Genomic DNA, 20,326 nt, shown 5'->3' with positions numbered 1-20,326 from the left:
GAATTAGAAAAAGTGAAAAAAATAAAGGGAAGGGCAAGTGATGGGATATTAAGGTTGCATTCACATAATAAATGGAAGAACATTACAGATTCTAAAATTCTATCCAAATGCTGCATAAGAAGTGAAAACATCCTCATTGCACTTACACAAAGGAATAAAAAGTTATGCAGCTTAAAATCTCAATGCTGTTGCTATTTTACAAGGTTCAATATGAATACTTTAGTAATTTCTTCACAATATATTTTTGTGATTTTTAATTGTAGAGTTCATTCTCCAATTGATTACTAGAAATTAATTGATTATTATTAGAATGGTGCTTTTAATAACTGTGCTTTCCAACTAATTTTAATCTGTTTTTATTAGAACTAGTTTCACGAAAGTGTTGATATTTCTAAGACTTCCTAAATAATTGTAAAAAAACAAATCAAAACATAATAATTTGAAATAACACATGGCCATATGAAGTTTTACTGTTAAAAAGAACATTTTAAAAGAAAATTCCTTGTGTTTGGAAAATTGAAAAGCATTTTCCATGAGACATAACGGCTACTATCATAGCACAAATATCAGCATTTCTATAAATCAGTAAGTTACTTTTTACTTGCTCTGCTAAGACACAAACACTTCCATGAGCATCGTATGTTACCCATCCTGCTCTCTAAACAGAACATATGAGGAAATACAGCATATATCGAGGTCTTGGTGCTCTGCACGCAGCTGCTGTTGAGCTACTTATCGAGTGTGTATATTTACGTGGACTTTAGACTTACCTTCACAATTTCATTATGCAGGGACTGAACAGCCATATGCAAAGGTGCCATCATATTGGAGTTGAGAATGTTTGGATTGGCTCCTCTGCTGAGAAGCAGACGAACACTTTCAATCTGGTTTTTCTTTGTGGCCCAGTGCAGTGGGGTATTTCCAGAAGAATCCATCACATTTAATACTAGGTCAAAGGAGAGAAACCAAAAACAAAATAAAAACCATAACAAAACCATCAAATGTTCTGACTGTAATGGGGGAAAAAAAAGGTGTCTTCGATGAAGTTATAGATCTGTGACACTGCATTTATTTGAAGAAAGAAAGGAAAAGATTTCCTGTCATGCAGTGTCTATTTTTTGCCCACTATTTTATACACCTTTTTTCTCACCCCAAGAATTACTTGATTTCCCTCTTCCCTTGACTCTTCTCTTTCCTTTTATTTGACTTTGCAGCCATTGCTTTAGAGGCTGCACAGAACAAGTGAGTGTGAATAATTGAAATAAGAGGTAACAAATAAGTGCTTGCAAACTGTAAGAAAGTTAATATCTATTCTATTTCACTTAAGAACACAGAAGTAAATCAAGTCACAGCAGTTGTAGAAGTAGTCTGTTCTACGTACATTTTGAGCTTGAAAATTGAAAATAAACTTCAAAATATATTCTAAAAAAATAGGACAAAAATGATATACTGAAAACAAAAAGAATGTATTTCAGCCAGAATAATCTAAAATTAGAATGGCCATCATTAGGTGAAAAAATGAGCTTTTCAGGGCCATTGTAGGTTTGCTCAGTAGTCTACAGTCTATCAGTAGAGTCTGATGAAGGTCACAAAGCTTATATAAGACACATAACATAAATAAGGAGGACACAAAGACCTACTGTACATCACTGCAGTTTTCCTTTTCATATCTGAAGACTGTAAATCTGAGTCTCAAACAAAGTAAGACACTTATCAATTCACTGCATTAGAGACAAAACAGTCCTAACATAAGAAGGGTGACTCAAACCATACCCAAGACAGTGCAAACTGCGGCAGACAGTTTGAATTATATTTCGATCTATAAATGGAGATAACACATATCGCTTCTGTTTCAGTTGGGTAATGGACACTTTGATTATTGAACTTTTCTATTCTGTTAAATAAAATAGTTAATAAAATGCATGTTACCTTCACAGGAAGAGTCGTCTATGATCAACTGCATTAATTCTATTTGTCCTCCTTCTGCCGCATGATGCAGCGGGGTGGCATTTAATTCATCTACTTTTGTAAGCCCAGAACGATTCTTCTTAATGAAGCTGCGCAGCCTACAGGCGCTTCCATCTGAAATAACCTATTTTGGATACAAATAATCTCATTTTCTGATTCTCCTAAGGGCAAGAAGTTAGCTGTTACGTGTTTCTTCGGCATGTTACCAGTCAATAATTCTCTCCCACCTGTCTGGTTTCATACAGAAGTTCACAAATCCTGATTAGATTGAGCCAACAATGAAACTCAGATTGAATTAAAAAAAAAAAAAAAATCAGATCCAGATGAGAAACAGTGCAAAATTAAAACAAAATGGAAATCATCTTGAAGACATTATTTTCTTTTCTGTAGTGAGCTCAAAATCCTCCTTCCACAATGGAAAATCTCAAACAAGCAAATTCATCACTTACATTTTTATATTCTTTCCTGCAGTGGCCATGTCAAATGAATTCAACAGAGAGGAAAAATTAATAATCTTAATAAATTCCTTTCTTAGATCTTTCTACAGAGTTCCTATGTCCTGAGCTTTCAGGTTCTGCCATCAGGCTTCTGTGATGTTCTTTATGCCAGAGCAACCAATATATTTTTTTATTTTCAGCAGCATGCGTAGACCATCCCACAGGCTACTATCTCAGCCTGAAACTGAGATCTCAGTATCATCACAGTGACACTCTGACAGCTGAACCTGCACCTACTGACAGCTTGATACATTCCAGATACTGTGATTTACAAGCAAAGCCCCCTATGGAAACCCTGCTGATTCTTACTTTATGATATTCTCCCAAATATTTTTTGTTAGTGTGAGTCAAAGCCCAGAAATCTGATAGAAAAAAATGTTTGCAGTAGAATGGGCAGGAATTTAACAAACAGATGTTAAAAACTAAGACAGAATAAAAAAGAAAAACAATTCAACAAAATTGGGAGAGGAAAAAAGGAGAAAAATGCATATCAAAAGTAATGTAAACATTCCCAAAGATGTGTAAGCAAGCAAAGAATAAGAAAAGGAAATCCCCTAAAATCACTGTTTTCAGCATTCTCAGCTGCAAAATTAAAGGAAAACTTTGCTTTCCAGGATCCCCTGAGTCATGAAGTCTCAGCAATTTTTGCTGTCACTAAGCAAATATACATTATGAGGCAGTCTATTCGTGTGCTTGAGCACGTGTTTAACTTCATTCAGGGTACCAGTCCCACTGACCTCAGTGAAGTTACTCATGTCAATAAAAATATTTGTCAATAATAGTATTTGCGTTTAAAGATTTAGAAGACTGAGGCCAAATACAGTGTTACCAAAGTAGGATCAGAAAAAGGTGATAAAAAACATGTGATATAGTTGTGGAAAGGGTATTTAAGGTGACTCAACTATCATAAAAATAATAGGCCAGTTACATACTCAAATATCTATACATTTTATACACATCAAAAAGCTATTTAAGAAAACCTTGTTACAGTGTCCAGCATTTTCTATTCCTTCTAATGTTCTACCTTTTTTATTTCTATTGATTTAGACCACATTTTGCCACTCTTAACATTGGATTTACTTTTCGGTGTAAGACAAAATGTGGCACGATGATCATTTCCATCAACAAGAGTAAGACTTATCAGCCAGGACTGCAGTGCTTCATTAGCAAAATAGGAAAAGAAGAATTCAGTTAGGTGTTCTCAGTACTTCAGTTGGTAAAAACCAGCAAAGCAAGGTATTGTAAACTGCAGCTCGTTTGCCTTTGCCTGAACAGCTCTCTGGTGGCAGATCACACACGAGGGTCATAAACCACGTTATGCTGCAGAGATTTTGCTCAGGACTACAGGTAGCACACAGAAAATGTATATGGCTCGAAATGACCCCAAGAAGTATCTAAACCCAGTATCTAAACCCATCTACAAACTTTGTCAAATTTGTTTAGCTTGCTGTTAAAAATCTCCAAAGTTACCCAAGTCTTCCATCCTGTAAGCAACCTCTTCCTTTGCTTAATTATTCTTACCCTTACAAAGGGCCTGCCCAAAGTTTAGTCTAGGTTGCCTAGCAGCAATATAAATACATTACTTCTCATCTTATTCTCTATTAAAAATGGGAAGATTTTATGTCCTTCCTGGCTGCAATTTCCTATTTGTAGATTGCACTGCTGGTTCTTTGTCCCTCCATAACAGTTCCAGTTCTTCTAAACTTTCTCTTTGGGACATTTTTGCTAGATAGTCTACTCATTCCTGCCATGACCCCTGGATCTCCTTCTCCTGCCCAAGGGGGATGTGAGACCCGTACCAGCCACCTGCCACCCACCACCCGCATCCCCCTTCTCCCGCTCCCCCCCTGCCCTCCCGCTCACCCCAGTCCAGACTTGGCCAGACAACACCTGGGCATCCTGTGCCTTCCCGAGCCACGGCCAGGTCAACTTCCAGCCTGTCTCCCATCCCTCACAGACCTTCCCTCACGAGTGAGCAGACAGGGTGTCCTGGAGGGAAGGCTTCCTGGGACGTAACCCCTGCCGAGCCCGCGGCGCTGTCTCCATAGTCCTACCTCACCTTCGCCCACCTCACCCTCCACCTTCAGCCCTCGCCGCCGCCACCACCACCAGCCCGGTCCCGCCGCGCCCTCCCCGCGCCCTCGGCACGCACCTTGAAGACATCCTGCGAGGCGACGGAGGCGGCGTCCGCCTCGCAGGCGACGCCCTGGTAGGAGCTGGAGGCGGCCGCCTTGTCCCGCGGCCGGCAGAGCCGCAGCAGGGAGCGCTTCATGCCGCCCGCCCGCCCGGCTCCGAGCAGCGCCCGCCCCGTCCGCTCCGGAGACCTGCGAGGCGACAGAGCGAGTGACGGCGGGGCCGGGGCCGCTCCTGGACACCCCGCGGCGGCGGAGGCGGAGGCGGGGAAAGCGGGCGGGGGCCATCCCGATCCCGCCGCTCCCCCAGCAGGCAGGGCCCGGGCGGACCCCGGAGACGCGAAACGCCCGTGCCCTGAATCACTGCTACCCACCCCCGTACTGCCCTCCCGGCTTTAAACCAGGGACTTGAGCTTTCCTAATGTCAGCTTCTCAGCATTTACTTTGTAGCCGTAAAAGTTTATTGCAGAATTTGTTTTACTGGCAGCTTTGGAGAGGAGTAGGAAGGCTGTAGGAAGAATACAGAAAAGAAGCAGCACGACGTGTTTCAAAGGGTTACTCCCTAAAGCGCCCGTAATTGAGTCGGTCTTTATGGAAAAGAGTAACTCGGGGAACAAACAGTTTACTTAATGCCGGATGAACAGCACTACCAAAAGTCAGGTAGTGGACAGGCAGAGGCTTAGGAAAGCAGTAGGAGTAATAGCAGATGACTTTTTGCCTGCAGGTTCATGGTTTATGGCAAACAGCTGCTTAAGGACTGCCAAAACCAAGTGTCACACCCCATACAGACTATTTAATAGCCGTCAACAAGCAATTCTCTATTATATTGCTCATTCCCTTTTTTAATACACTTTATACTGTCTGTGCCACAATATCCTGTGGCACTAAGTGCCATAATTTCATTATATATTTGTGAAAAATGCTTTCTTTTACCACTGTCTTCACTTAGTGCTCCCTGGTGTTTTTATTTTGAGAAATGGAGTGTTTTTCTGCATTTTTCATCCCTGTTAGTGCTCATAATTTCACAAAGTTATTCCAGCACTTTGCTCACTGATGGGGCTTTGTTCATGTGGTTTTCCTTCTTACGGATGCTGGTTTTTATCTCTGAACAGCCACATCCTGCTACTCTGAATCTTTTCCATGTTTATTTTGAAAGAAAATGGTGAGACCTACACAGTCAAGGTATATTCGAGCAATAGTATTAATTATTTGTTCAATTTGGTTCTTCATTCTACTCATAACTGTCACAAATTTATTTGGGGTTTTTTTGAATGCCATTGAGCTAAGTTTCCTTGGAATTTTTGCTTCTCAACCACAATCCCTTTTCTGAATGGTGCTAAATGAATAAATAGCACTCATGTGCTGCACTTACTCGTGAGGCTAGTTAGGGTTATGTTTCCTCTGAACTTATCAACACTGAACTTTGTCTGATGTTTCACTACTGTATTACCTGTCTTTTCTGATCTGCTACAATCATCTGCATTTTTGGTGATTCTGAAAATTCAGTAGCACCTTCCAGATCATCAGAAGGTCTTTGCACCTTTATACCTACAGTGACTTTTAGGGGTCCTACAGAACCTCCTTGCTTTGCAAAGCTGTATTCCTGTTTCATATTTTTTAAGCCTAAAACAAATTCAGGAAATCCTTCTTGCCCATCCTGTGGCAGTTTAATTTCATTAGTAGACTGTGGGGAAAAACCTTTTGAAGAACCCTCCCAAATCCACTAATCACTGGCATAATTTGTACCATTTATGCTTGCTGATTCCTTCAGAGACTTTCACAGGCATGTTTGATATTTTGATCCCAGAGCCTGAAACTCCAGAATAATTTATAGTCAGTTGCTTAAGTTATACAACTTCAGCTAAGTAGTCTTAAGATCATAAAACTAAATATTCCCAAGACTAACTGTGTGGTTTTAAGTGCTTGTAGTGTAGATCCTTGATCCTGTTAATTATCAGGCAACATTAAAAAATGGAACAAAACCTTTTCTTCCCCCCACCCCCATCCTGCTGTACCCATAAGTATTGCACATGTTTAACCGTAGTGCATTAAGGTACATTTTTGTTGTTATGTCATCATTAATTGTGACCAAAAGAAAGAGGGTCATTTATACCACAGCAAGAAAGCTGTACTCAAGAAAGCTGGCCTTTAGCGCCTGCAGAGATTCCAGTTATGTGACTTGGGATTAAGACACTGGAGGAGATCTGTATTGTTAAACACTTCTCATGGTACCACAGTTGGTCCCAATTGGTGAGATGGCTCACCTTCCCACAGTGAGGTCCCTTTGAATTCCTTGTCTGGCCTTGACTTTTCTGCTGCCCATAGTGCTCTTTATGAGAAATCAAACTCAACAGTCTGGATACTGTGTAAAGAAAACAACTGCTGTTTTCTGTAGGAATCATTAGCTGGGAATAGAGGTGCCACTAAAATATCAGTAAGCATTAGCAAATCTATCATCCATTTTTTTCTTAAAATCCCATAAATTGCAGTTAGAGGAATGCTGTGAAGCAATAGAAGTAATGAACCTCAAGCAACCATAGTTTTACTAATTTTCTTGAATCTGACAATACTGCTACCTTCTTTTAAAATTACTGCTAGTTTTTAGTCTTCTAGTAAATGTGCAGAAGAATGTTCAGAGCATGTAAAATAGTACAAAGGTTTTCAATTCCCAGTAGGATTCAAATGGAATTTTAAATGGGCTGACCACAGCTTTTATTTCTGCATAATGATTTGACATAAGGAACTAATTCACAGAAGTAGTCGAAGAGTAACCTTTCATACAGCTGTTTTTCCCAGGAGTGGATTAAAATACATTTATACCATTTTGTTTCAAACATGATCTTGCTAATGGTAGAAGCGGATCCATTAGTACAAGCAAAATTCACTAAAGGCAATCATAGCACAGCATTTCATTAAAAAGATGATTGTTTAATAATGAAATTGTATGTACAGTAAATATGCACCACTACGGTACTGTAGCCTTAGCAATGTTGTTAATTTTTCAGACCCAGGAATCATAAATTCTAGGAAGTGTCAGTAATGAAAAGGATGTACTGTATGTTTTTTTGCTTTGGAAGTGATTTATTTGGCACTAGTATTGTATAAACAATGATGTGTAAAATGATATTTAGGAATTTGCTTAATTCAGTAAGCCAAATGAAATCATGACTCCAGATATTGATTACATAAATTTTCAAAAACATGCTTATACTTAGCGCAGAGAAAAAAAAGTGCTACTGTCGTATTTAAACAAGCAAGGTCAACTTGACTAACACTTTACACTGATGTCTAATGGATTTTTTATTGCATTCTTTGTTCTAGAGATTTTACTGCAGTATAGAATATGTTAGTATGCTCAGCGGAAAGATTTAAGTTATTCACAGGTTTATTACATGCCTAATTAAAAAACAAACAAACAAACAAGAAAAGAAAGAAGAGGATGTAGAAAACAATAATTTATTCTCTTACACTGCAGAGTCTTTTCTCTCTGATGATAAAATATGATATGAAATAATATCTTACAGATTTTAAGTCCTACTCTTAATACTTTGGACAAGAAGAAATTTAAGTGGAGGCCCATAGAGTAAATCTATGCTTTTAAAGAAAGTATAAATTAATCTTATGGTTAATACCTACTGTAATAAGTAGATGCCTGCCACTCCGTGAGAACATTCTTGGCAAGGATACTTCCTAAGGTGTCCAGTAAAGCCCAGCAATTATTTGAAGCAACTATTGGCTTCAAATTACTTCCTAGATAAAAACCTTATGCTGGGTGTAGAAAATATTCAGGTGTATGGTAGCAAAAGTGAGTGTAACCCCTTTTCCGTGTCAGAGTTGGATGCTTCAGAGTGGAATGTGTACAGGTGAGGGGTGACTTAGGTACCTACTTCAGACAGTAATCTCCTGATGAAACTGGGAGCTAAGCCATTTCTTGCAAACTATCTTTTAAACAACTGAAGGGCCTCTTACTTGCTGGCATCAAATGCTCAAACTAAAGAGACTAGCACATTTTTTCCACTTCTCGATAAGAACAGTCAAGGTCACCAACTGGCAGCTTGCTTTCTGTAGTGAAGCTCTCTTCTTCTCCTGGTGGAGCTGTGCCAACATACAGCCAGAGACTCAGGTTCAAAGTGCTGACATCTGATTGCCCACCATACTGGAAAACTCCCATTCTAGTTCCTGCCTTGAGGATGGGTTTTGTGGTTTCATGTTCAGTTACCACTGACCAAACCTAGCAACCATATGTGAAGTGGAAAACTCCATCCTGAAATTTAGGAAAAGCTGAATTATCAGGCTTCAGAAACTTTCTGGTCCCTAAGTCCAATCAGACTGAGACATGGTATTTATGCATTATGCTACTTATTATGGACAAGCTTATTTTCAGTTTTGGGTATTGTGAAGATATACCTCCAGTTGTACCAAATAAAAAGAAAAAATTGGAGAATCTTGGTAATACAATATCTAAAAGTAGAGAATAGTTTGAATTGGAAGGGACCTTTAAAGATCATCTAGTCCAACCCTTCCATAATGAGCAGAGACATCTTCAACTAGATTAGGTTGAAGATACAGGTGTCTCAGGTTGTTTATACATGTAAGAGTTAGGCAAGGATTTGTTTTGAGCAAGATACTCCTAGATTGCAGAAGAGTAAATCCTACCTACAATCTAATTCAGGCACTTTCTTGCTGACCAGTAACACATTCAGAAACATTATTTCTTAATGCTACTTTGTCTTTTCTCATCAGCTGTATATTTTACATTACCACTGCTGTCCTAACAGATTTTTCCTATCTATATATGTGCTGCCATGCCTGTCAGGAAACACTACCCTCATTGCAATGGTGCTTTTCATTCATTAGTTTGTATTTTAGAAATCCTTTTCTCCCGTGGACATGCTATCCAGCCAAATCTGTTCTCCATAAAGACACCTTAATCACACAACTTCTACTCTTCTTCTCTGAAAAGAGCCTTTGATGACATTTTTCTTTTAAAGATGTAGTCTTACTGGTGGTTATTGATATTGGCTTGTTATTGATAAATGTCTTTAAAGGTGAAAGGTCCTAAAAATGACAGTATGAAGGAAAACCTGCCAGCATGTGTCCTAGTTATTCACAGCACTCTTTGGGAATGTACTTGGCTTTATCATATGCAGTAACAGAAAGGCAAAATAAAGAGTAATAATTCCTTATCACAACTATATTAACTGCATTATTTATCATTCTGTTGAATATTTCCATGTGTACATAATTTCCTCTTAAAAAGTAAAACATGCAGTACATTTTAAGATCACCATCTTGGAATTTCCCCATTTTGTCAGAAGTATGATATACTTTTTTAGATATAAATTAAGATGATTTCCAGAATTAATCTGATTGTTAAGGATTAAAATAGCAATGGAAATATTTTGCAAATTACTAGGTGAGTCAGAATCCACCCATCCTTACTCATGTTTATAGAAAATAACTATTATATCAAAGATGATTTGTGACGGAAAGTGCTTGAAATCAGACTGAAATAGTGAAGTCTCAACTTGGAGGGCAAGTAGAGCAGGGAACCCAAATAAACAGAGAAATTAACTAGATTTTATGATCATAAAAATAGGTAATATTGTGAAAAATGCATATCAATACTTTCAGGGTGGACATACTGATACTATTTGCCTCAGAGAGTGGTGTGCATCTCACTGCTGAACCAGAGTGCTCAAACCTTTTTATGCTCATAGTTGTTGGGAACCGCTGTTGGATAATGTCATGGTTTCCCTGTCACCAGTTTGCAAGCGTAGAAAATGAAGTGTGGCAACCTTAAACATGGAAAAGTAGCATTAGTAAAACCATAGCGCACATGATCTCCAACTGTCTTCTTGGCATTTCAAACTTATTTTTATGACCATATCTGTCCCCTTCCTGCTGTCTCCTCTCTTGTATGTTCTTCTCCCTTGTCTTGTCTCTTTATATTTCAAGGCTGCTTAATCCTATTCTCTTCCCCTGACCTTAGTTTCTTTCTGTACATATTATCCAACCAAAGTCTGCCTTCCTCATAGCTTCTTCTGACAATACCTTTTTGTTTGAAATGAGAGGATTCATTTAACTCTCCAACTCTCTCATGTACAAGAATTTTCTGAAAGCACTTCCATTATATCTGATATCTAAAGAGAGATCTGGATCCTTCTTTTCCGGTGGCTAACCTTAACCTCTTGTGTAAGTAACTGGGAATAACGGCTTGAATCTATATCACAGAACCAGCCAACACTGGAAGTCTTCAGTAAATGCTTTCTATGGATCATCACAGCCTGCTATAACTCAAACAAAATCTCTCTTCTGCCCCCTTCCCCCCCCCCAAAAAAAAAAAGTAGTGTTGTAGGAGTAGTGCTTTCATAAGAATTCATAGCAGGAAAGCTAGAAACTGTTTTCGCTTGGGAAGGCTTTCTGGCTAAAAGGTAACTCTCTTCCTCAAAGGCAGTTTCAATGCTTTTTCCCATCACTGCATAGCAAGAGAAGTTCTCAGCCTCTCTCTCTGATGTGTGAGAGGAGAGAGATAACATTTGTAGAAATTCCACAAGGCCATGGAAGCCCAGGGAGAGTCGAGGGTGGCCATCAGTGATAAAGCTTGGGAGCAAACAGGTCTGCCTTTTTCTCCCTGGGGCCCGGTGCTTAAACAGCACTGTGAGGTAATTGTAAGTTTCCCGTTTTCTGGCCTTCTAAATAAACTTTTGAATTCTTTCCACTGCCTTGGCATTTGTGGGGATACCTGTGTATCTTATTTTTTCTGTGTCATATTAGATCTCAAGTTTTCACTTTCAAATATCAAGCATTTACTTTGTAAGTTGCCTATATCGGTTTTGTTTCTTCTCAGTGAACTGCCCATTCAATTGCACTGAAATCATAAAGTGTAATGTTTGGTATATGAAAATACATTTCTATCAAGTTAGGAAAAAAAGACTTATTAAAAACTAGCTTTAATTATATGTATGTTATATAGTACAAATAAGCTATATATGTATATTATTTTAAAGAAAACGTTATCTTGAAAATGGTTACATATGTAATTCAGCAAAATGACACTTACGTACCTGAATTTATAAAATACTAAAAGATCTTGTTTTGTTTTAAATTAGTCAGTTTAAACAAATATAAATCATGAAAGAAGAAAAAGGCAAAAATATCTTAATGAAATTACAACAAGTATAGTACTGCATATTTTAGCCATTCTATAAGACTTGTTGACTGTTAACTTGATTTCCGCCAGTCTTGGACATTAATTTCCTACCTGAAGTATGGTGGCCTTATCAAAGTCAGTCAGACACTGTGTCTTACTGACTAAGATTAAGTTATGCATACTTATTAGATGGACTAGAGTATTTGTTTGAAATGCATTTTCTATTTCTTATTTAGTAGATATGAAACTATGACCAGGCCCTCACCAATAGTAGTCTATTTTAGTCTTATCAATACATCTAATTAAATATTTCATTTTTTACAAATGAAACTTAGAAACAGAGTTAATATCTACCAGTAGGTAGGTACAATACTTAGAATTGGTATATATCCAATTTTTTTTTCATTTGGATATACTGGGGAAAATAAACAATGTCTGGTGTATGAAAAGTTAAAACAGATTGTGAAAAAGTTTTACCAATAAAAAGAAATGTGAAGTCATATTAAACATGAAAGGATGTCATATTATTTGTATATTACTTGCATTTTCCTGCTTGGAAAAAGTAGAAATGAAAATAGACTAAAATATTTATCACAGAGTTTTTCAATTAGCTGAAATTATGCCAAATTTACATTTCAATATGAATTAAAAAGAGTTCTACCTTGCATATTTAACAAAAGATCTCCCTACAAGCAAAAGAAAAATAGGCCCAACAAAAATTGGAGTGACAGAGTCTGAGCTACAGGAAAACTATATTACGCTTACCATTCAAGGAGTTTGCAGGTGATTTCTCTCTGAAGCAACACATATATAAAGAACACAAAGATATGACGGTTTGAATCCTTATCTGATTCTTATATCAGTAAGTTCTTGTGACATGGGAAGCCACCACCTGTGTCATCTGGTGGCTTACTTTGTGTAGGCAGATGCTTATTTAAAAGAGGTGGGTATGCATTGCTCATGGTGGGAGGAGCATCAATGCTCATCAAGGGATCCTTGAAGCTTTCTTTTTTTTAATACATCTAATCCAACCCCATCCATTTTCAATTCTGGCTGCAAATGCACCTTCCGTACAAGAAGTTTTTCTCTAATGCAACATCTTAGAGTAATTTCAGTTTGTCAGGTAGTCACTGGAGGGTACTTGTTTACCTATTTGAAGTGAACTAATTGCTTTTAATGGAAAATCTAAACATCACTGAAGAGGAAAATTGCCTGCTTATGAAATTCACTTTACTAATAAATGTTTCAAAAATTAGAATTACCATATTAAAAGTAGCGGACTGTGATCGATACCTAATGCAATATGGGGCAGAGTAAGAATTGCATATGCTTTCTTTTTGAAATATAAATCTTACTTTGTCTTCTGCACTTTATTTTCAAAGTGCCACAAAATTGCTCAGTTCATTTGAACTAATTCTCAAATGACTCCTTGGCCCCATCTGCATCAGACTGAAAGTCGGACTACAGAGTTCTCTGAAGCTGGAATAGTTACTGTGGTCAGCATTTTGATAGAGAACAATGTTTCCTTGTGCTAGCATCTATCAATTATACTGTCTTACCACATATCCTAGAATAAATAATTGTCAGTCTGGGAAAAGCAACTCATATAATTCAAGTAGTATCACAAATTTAAGTTCTGTGTGATTTCATCTGTCTTCAGAATCCATGAGCCTTACTGATTTTCAAACAAGGCTTTAGAGTTGTGGTTCAGAGTTACATTTTCAAGCTTTCCTATCATTTTGATCATACAGAAGCTGGAGAACAAAAAAATATTTAGAAAACATAACTTATTCTAAATTTAAATAATTTTTTATCTCATTTTGTCTTTATATAAAGTCTCCTAAACTGACATTTAACAGGGATGGTTGGACCTTTTGATTCCACAGGTCACCTTTGCCCAGCTTGCTTAAACCCACCAAGCACTGTAACTCAGTCACTATTTGTGACCAGACTGCTTAATGACTTGAGACAGACAGAGAATAGTTTTCTAACCTCTCAACAATCAAGCAATTTGGACATTTCTCCCTACAAATGTTGTCTAACATCACCACATAATTCTATTTATCTGTCACTTTGGAGATGGAATCTCTATCTCAGTAGCAGAAGGTAGGTATGTACACAAAAATAGTCTAAGTGCTAGTTGTAGCTTTACAGCACCACGTGCTTAGCTTTAAAAACATGGAACCTGAGAAAGACTGTTCTTGATAGACTTTGTGGACTTAGCAGTGCAGTTTGAGTTGTTTTCCAGTTCTGCTGTACAGTACTTGTAGCACGAAATATGTCGTGTTCACAGACTGTTGTTGCAGCAGGTAACTCGTGTGCTCTTTTTTAATGTGGATGTGGTTGGAATTTTGTGGATATTGGATAATGGTTCTCAGCTAGAAAACCCAATTTTCTCAAAATCAAAACTTCAAATGACTGTGACATTTTCTATGAAGAAACTTCAAAATAAACGATTGTTTAAAAGAGATTTTCACTAAATTCAGTCATTTGATAGCCCAAGTGGTCACACCATATAATTCATCAGGTGAACAACTTCTACCTTAAAACCTGTTAAGTTTATTGCCCCTATTGTTCCTGCTAAAAGGATTCTCCAATAGCTTACTACTTTCATAGTTAGGAATGTTTCTGTAACTTCCAAACTAATTTATTCATGATCTAGAGATGACCATTTCCTCTTGGTCAATATTGTCATTTAAGCTATTATTTCCTCACCATGGTGTCTGTTCTTCTGATATACTTTGAAGAGGACAATAGTAGCCCTTTGTAGCCTTGATTTTGTCAGACTTAGCAAACCAAACTATTGTTTTGTCTTCTTTTCAAGAATCCTAGCAGTCTCTTTAGAACTGTTCCTGTTTGTTCTTACTGTTTCCAAATAGGTATTTTGTAGGGTTTACCTTCTGTAAGTATTAAAACAGGCAGCTATGCAAGCAACAGCACATTCAAGAATTCCAGATGTACTTTAGGACCTAATTTCAGAACCTTTAATGGAACTAATGTACTTATTGTAGCCTTCCAGGATGCAACTGTGTCAGCCAAAGGAGTACCTAGGCTGCATACAGTGGGGAAACAAACATTCAGCATCTTTTATATATTACGTTACATAAATATTGAAAGCATTCTTTCAAATTTAAAAGTTGTTAAGTGCTACACAAAAAACAGGTCATGCCAAAATGAATGAGTATTAGGTGCTTAACTATTGTTTATCCATTTTTAAGAATAAGATATTTAAGATATTAAGAATTAAGATATTAAGAATTAAGATATTAAGATATTTAAGATATTAAGATATTAATAAGATATTTAAGAATAAGTGTCAGTTTTTAAAACTGACACTACAGGATTAGGTAGACTACCTGTGAAAAGTTTAGGGGTTTTTTTTGTCGCAGAAGTGATGAAAGTTAAGAGAGATGCTGGGGTGGAACCAGCAGTGCTCCATAAGTCATGTGCCGCCTAGTGATAATATATACTGAGAAAAATAGAAAAGCACAGCAAATTACACCATGTCAGGCAATACTACTATGAGCTAGTATGACAGAATCAAAAGCAGCAAAGACAACAAAGAGAATACACAAAACAAAACAAAACAAACAAACAAAACGATATAAATACAATTACAATATTTAGTGAAAATATCTTCCAAAGAGTGGAGAAAGTGTGAAAGATTAGCAGTGGTAAAGTCAAAACAAAGATTTTAGATATGAAATCTAGTGACTCTAGCCCTGAGAATCACGTATTATTATAAATTAAAAAAAACAAACACAAACCCAACCACAAAACCAAACAACCAAACAAACAAATACCCAAACACCAAAAACCAAGCAAACAAAAAAAAGGTAACAAAAGGGATAAACTGGGAGGTAGGAGGAGATTCATTATAAACTGAAGATGAGAAAATATATACATAGTTCATGCTTAATGTCAAAACACACCAGGTGCTCAGTACTGTCAAAGATGAAACCATTTGAAAAGTTCACAATTAAAAGTTTTTAATCAGAAATATTGTCTAAATACATCCAGTTTAATATATCCTGGATAACTTGTTAATTTTTCTTCAACTTTTCCCTACCTAATGACTCTATTTCTGATCTCTGGAACAGATATACTGTACTAGATTTGAAGGCAAGAAGCAAGATAATTGTTGCTAAAATGATGTAGAATGTATATAAAGATAAAACCAGCCTTAAGTTCAAGCTTAGTGTTTGCACTGTGCAATCTTCTCAGTGCATCTGTGGGTTTCATGCAAAGACAGATTTTCTAAATATATAATTTCATTATCACTTCATTTAATTAAAATACAATAGTTAATGTCACATCTCAAACAGTGCATTACACCCTTGATTCTTGTATACAAATCATTGTGAATCACCTCATCTATTATTTCCAAACAAGAAGATATCTTTCAAAAAAATTTGAAATCCTGAATTTCTTCTTGAGTGTGATTTCTGGAAACAAAATTGTTCCAGTAATACACTGGCCATACCAGTCTTTGAATAACTGATTCAGCACCAAGAACATTAGCATGCTTTGCAACTGCCCTGGGAAAGAGGGATGGCATCGAGCCACTCCTTTCCTAGCACAGGATTCTCAAATACTGGGTACATAAATGCTATGTCCGCTGTATTTTTGCAGTTTCACCAACCCAGAAAGACATAATGGGATGCCTTCAATGGAAATGGAAATTCTATCTTTTGTTTTCAAAACTAAAGAGATGAAAGCAACAAGGACTCATTCCTCAATTCTTTAGATATCTTAGTACTGGACAAATAGTTGTTTTTATCTAATAGCCTATATTCAGTGCTAAAAAAGTATTAACTATTATGAATTTCTTTTCCTCTTAAGCCTAACCAGCCTGTATGATTTCCCTGAGTATATCATATTGACCCTGAGACAGATTCTGTATTTTTAGTAAGGAATTTATAGTAGTAAACATACTTTAACTATCTTCTTTCCAAATTTGCTCAATTTCATGTAAGATATTTATATGTCAAAATATATGTTTGCATTAATCTGTATGAAATGTGTTGTGCAAACAGAACTTCAGAAAAGCTTCACTTATACCTTGTCTAAAGACCAAAAAAGAGGTGCCATAATGGTTCTTAGCCATTATATTTGCTGTTATAAAACCCTGTAGTTTTTATGGGAATGGTTATAATGGAGAAAAGCATGTATTAACATTACATAATTATTTAATAAATGGTTATTAAAAACCTACAGATTTTGCCAACAGTCACTGTTAGTCACTGGAAACTAGTAGGTCCTATTAAAGTATATCCTAGTAGTCATTGTCACTGAAATGACACTGGATTTTTAGATAAAATAATTTACTGAAATAACTGAATGGTCTTTTTCATTTTATCAGAAACTCCATGGAATGAGATGTGAATTACACAAAATTAGTAAGGTGTTAAGTTTCTGTGTCTCACAAATACATAGAGAACCTGAGGGTACATGTATAATTCCATTTATTTCTACAGTGGGAAGAAAAAATAACCCAAATCTTGTATCAGGGAAGAAGGAGAGGGGAGAAGGGGTGGGAGGCCAAGGGATAAGGAAACAGGTAGAAGGCAGGAAGGAGAGGGAGGTAGGTCACAGGGAAGGAAAGGAGAATGTTTATTAGTGCTTCTACACTGTCTCTTCCTCTTTGGCAATAAATCAATTGGTTTGTATGTACTATTTTTTATAAATAGTCTAACAATCCAGAAATTTTATGCTATTTTGTCATTCGTGACAAGAGACAATTTACTTTATTTCCTATTAGTACTTTTCAAAGATTCCCAAATCAGTAAACGATAGAATGGCTTGGGTTGGCAAGGACCTTGAGGATCACCTAGTTCCAAGACCCCTGCCATGGGCAGGGGCACCTTCCATTAGACCACGTTGCTCAAAGCCTCAGAAGTACTCCATTAAAATATGGTTCATAATTGTCTTAGACTCTCTCAAATTATTTACCGTTTTGCAAAATTTTTGAGCTTGATTGTATTACTTAAACAGAGCAACAAATAGGACGACAGCCATATGCCCATCAGTTAGGTAGCACAGGAAGTCACAAGACACGAGTATGCTTACATCTGGTAACAGGCAATCCCACATCTGTTAGTGTGACTCATTCTGTTTATTGAGGGTCATAAGCCATTTGAAAAATAATTGTTTCCTCAACAGTATTGTTAACTACACCAAGATAACCAGTCACTCCATCCAAAAATATTTTGCCATGAAAAATGAAAATACAAGTGAGAGCTGCTGAAAAATAAGAATGTACTAGAAAGATCTGTCAGAAGTCTGTGTCTAAAAGAGTTTCTGAAATACAAGCAAAAGGTCTGAAGATGCTGCATACCTTTCAACTGGCTCATGGTAACTGAGACATCAGATGATGCAAAAATGCTGGAAAAACAGGCTGCATGATTTGTCCATCTGATCTAGGTCCTGCCTTGCCTCTGTCAGAACCTGGCTAACAGACTTAAAATACTGTCTGCATCTGCCACCTCCATATACCCTAGCCAAGACTGGATGAGGATCTCTGTGGTTTAAATATTTACACTGCATCCCTTTTTAGTGTTTATAATGTTAGTAGAAACTTTATTACGTGTATTGTGTCAGGACTGTAAATATTGGCTTGGATATTAATAGTGTTCTTACAAACACAGTAAACTGTGACTTTGTTTACTTCCCTATTCAGACTAAATTAAAAAATATATTGTTGGAAACAATACAGCAAGAAGCAGATCACAGCTGATAAAGTGTTCTGTATATACACACAGTTTCTTTCTTCACTTCTTTAATAACAGAAAAGAAAACCTGACATGCAACTGCACAAAGCTATCAATCAGTCTGCTTATGCCACTCACACCAAACTGTTCTAAAACAATTATCAACTTTGGGGCAATAAAGATGACGAACCTCAGTTCAGTGGAATGTTTTATTAGTTAGTGAAAGCAGCATAATCATTGTAGATTATGGTTAAGGATTCAACAAACTGAAGGGAAAAGGGGAAATAGAGCAAGTTAGTCAGAAAGTAATAGTAGTAATAGAAAAAAATAACCTCAGTTATGCAGTCCAGTTTTCAAGAGTAAAACCTTGGTTGTTGTGGAATAACCACTTAGAAAGAACAATATACCATTACAGTCTCCTCATAGAATTTCTTAAAAATAGACCCACTACCAAGTAAATCTAATAAATTCTCTCAGTAGTATTCTCTCAGTACTATTTGCCCTAGCAAATAGGCTCAGTGTTTCCTTTTTTAATCCATTTTAAACATCTTGATTTTGTCCAATATGAAGTCAGTACATGAATTCTGTGGCTGGTACTTGTTCAGAAGAGAAGAAAGCTGGATCTGTCACAATTGCTGGCTGAAATTCTCACCAGATAATAGAACATATATATACACTGTAGTTAAGTATTCATTATAGTTTTGTTGGCTAACAAAAAATGTATTTACGTATGCATTAACCAGAGATTAAAATGTCTCAAAATTTAGCACCAAACCCAAAATATTTATACATATGTATTCACAAGTTTATATTTAGCTACGTATTTTTGCTTTAAAAAATGGGACCAAGATGTATAGAATGTTATGCAGCTTTATGTATCTGATAGTACTCAGCTCCAAACCTCATGATAAAATTTTCCATTAAAATAAAAAAGACTATTCTTAGAGTCCTTCAGAAAGGCAGAAGAAGAAAATCTCAATAAGACAAGGGAAGTATATGATCCAGAAATATACAGAACCAGTAGAAAAGTGTAGCTCAAACACTGCTGACCCAATAGCCCAGCACCTGCCCAAGGTCTGTGGATACAAAGAGGGTTGCATTCAGAAATTTCACCATCAGTTGTGTTGCTGCATGTTAGGGAAGATGGCAGCACACCATGTTAGAAAAAAAAATCAATCTAAAATGTGGTAATTCTGTGCTGAGTTGTGAATCAGTTGGGTTGGCTGAAGAGGAAATGCTTGAGCACAGGGGGACCTGAGACCAGACAATGCAAGTACAATACGGGATTCGTTGTGGGCAATGTTCAGTTCTCGTGTAATCAGATTCCATAAGCAACAGTTCTTTGTTCAGAGGTAGCATCCAAATTTTACAATCATTCCCCTTCCTGGCCCTATGCACAGTACAGACCTACAGATCTCACTTCACCTGCCTTGCAATCCAGGTCAGAGTAGGATATAATAGGTGGTAGGAATAAAGGGAGAATATAGCTAATCTTAGTCTTTGTGTGTAGGGCCAAATCCATTTTAAGGTTACTGAATTTTACTGTCCTTTGCCATAGCAGTATTTTCAGACTATAGTTTAGAAATATATTTTAAAAAATATAATGGCTTTCTAATAAAATTTTTTTAAGTGACTAATTACAGATCTCAGCAGTAACATGCAGCACTTTACCCAGTTCATTCAGTGTGTGTAGTATAGCAGTGGAATATAGGCAAGGTTTTACTAGCTTAATCTATGTAAAACTATTTCTTCTATGTAAATTTTTTTTTCTATCTAAAACTCTTTTATTTTTGTTTCCTTAATACATTTTTGCACAGTCCATTACATACCCATGTCTGGATTAGATTTATGAAACTGATGGTCCTG

The 20,326-nt window shown here is 36.8% G+C and overlaps 1 protein-coding gene across 1 annotated transcript in view; it reads right to left on the bottom strand.

Moving 5' to 3' along the window:
• Positions 1–4,737, bottom strand: part of TRPA1 (transient receptor potential cation channel subfamily A member 1) — a 31,949-nt gene extending 27,212 nt beyond the window's left edge. The window contains exons 1-3 of the mRNA XM_050330844.1: positions 4,618–4,737; positions 1,930–2,092; positions 771–946 (exon numbers count right to left, since the gene is read on the bottom strand). Of these exons, the coding sequence (XP_050186801.1) occupies positions 771–946; positions 1,930–2,092; positions 4,618–4,737 (459 nt within the window). The remainder of the gene's footprint in view (positions 1–770; positions 947–1,929; positions 2,093–4,617) is intronic.
• Positions 4,738–20,326: the final 15,589 nt, after the last annotated feature.

Source organism: Myiozetetes cayanensis, unplaced genomic scaffold, assembly GCF_022539395.1.
Source record: "Myiozetetes cayanensis isolate MyiCay16 unplaced genomic scaffold, myiCay2020 scf1, whole genome shotgun sequence".
Lineage (NCBI taxonomy): Eukaryota > Metazoa > Chordata > Aves > Passeriformes > Tyrannidae > Myiozetetes > Myiozetetes cayanensis.
Note: the sequence above shows the minus strand (reverse complement) of the source record. Positions and strands in the feature narration are given on the sequence as shown.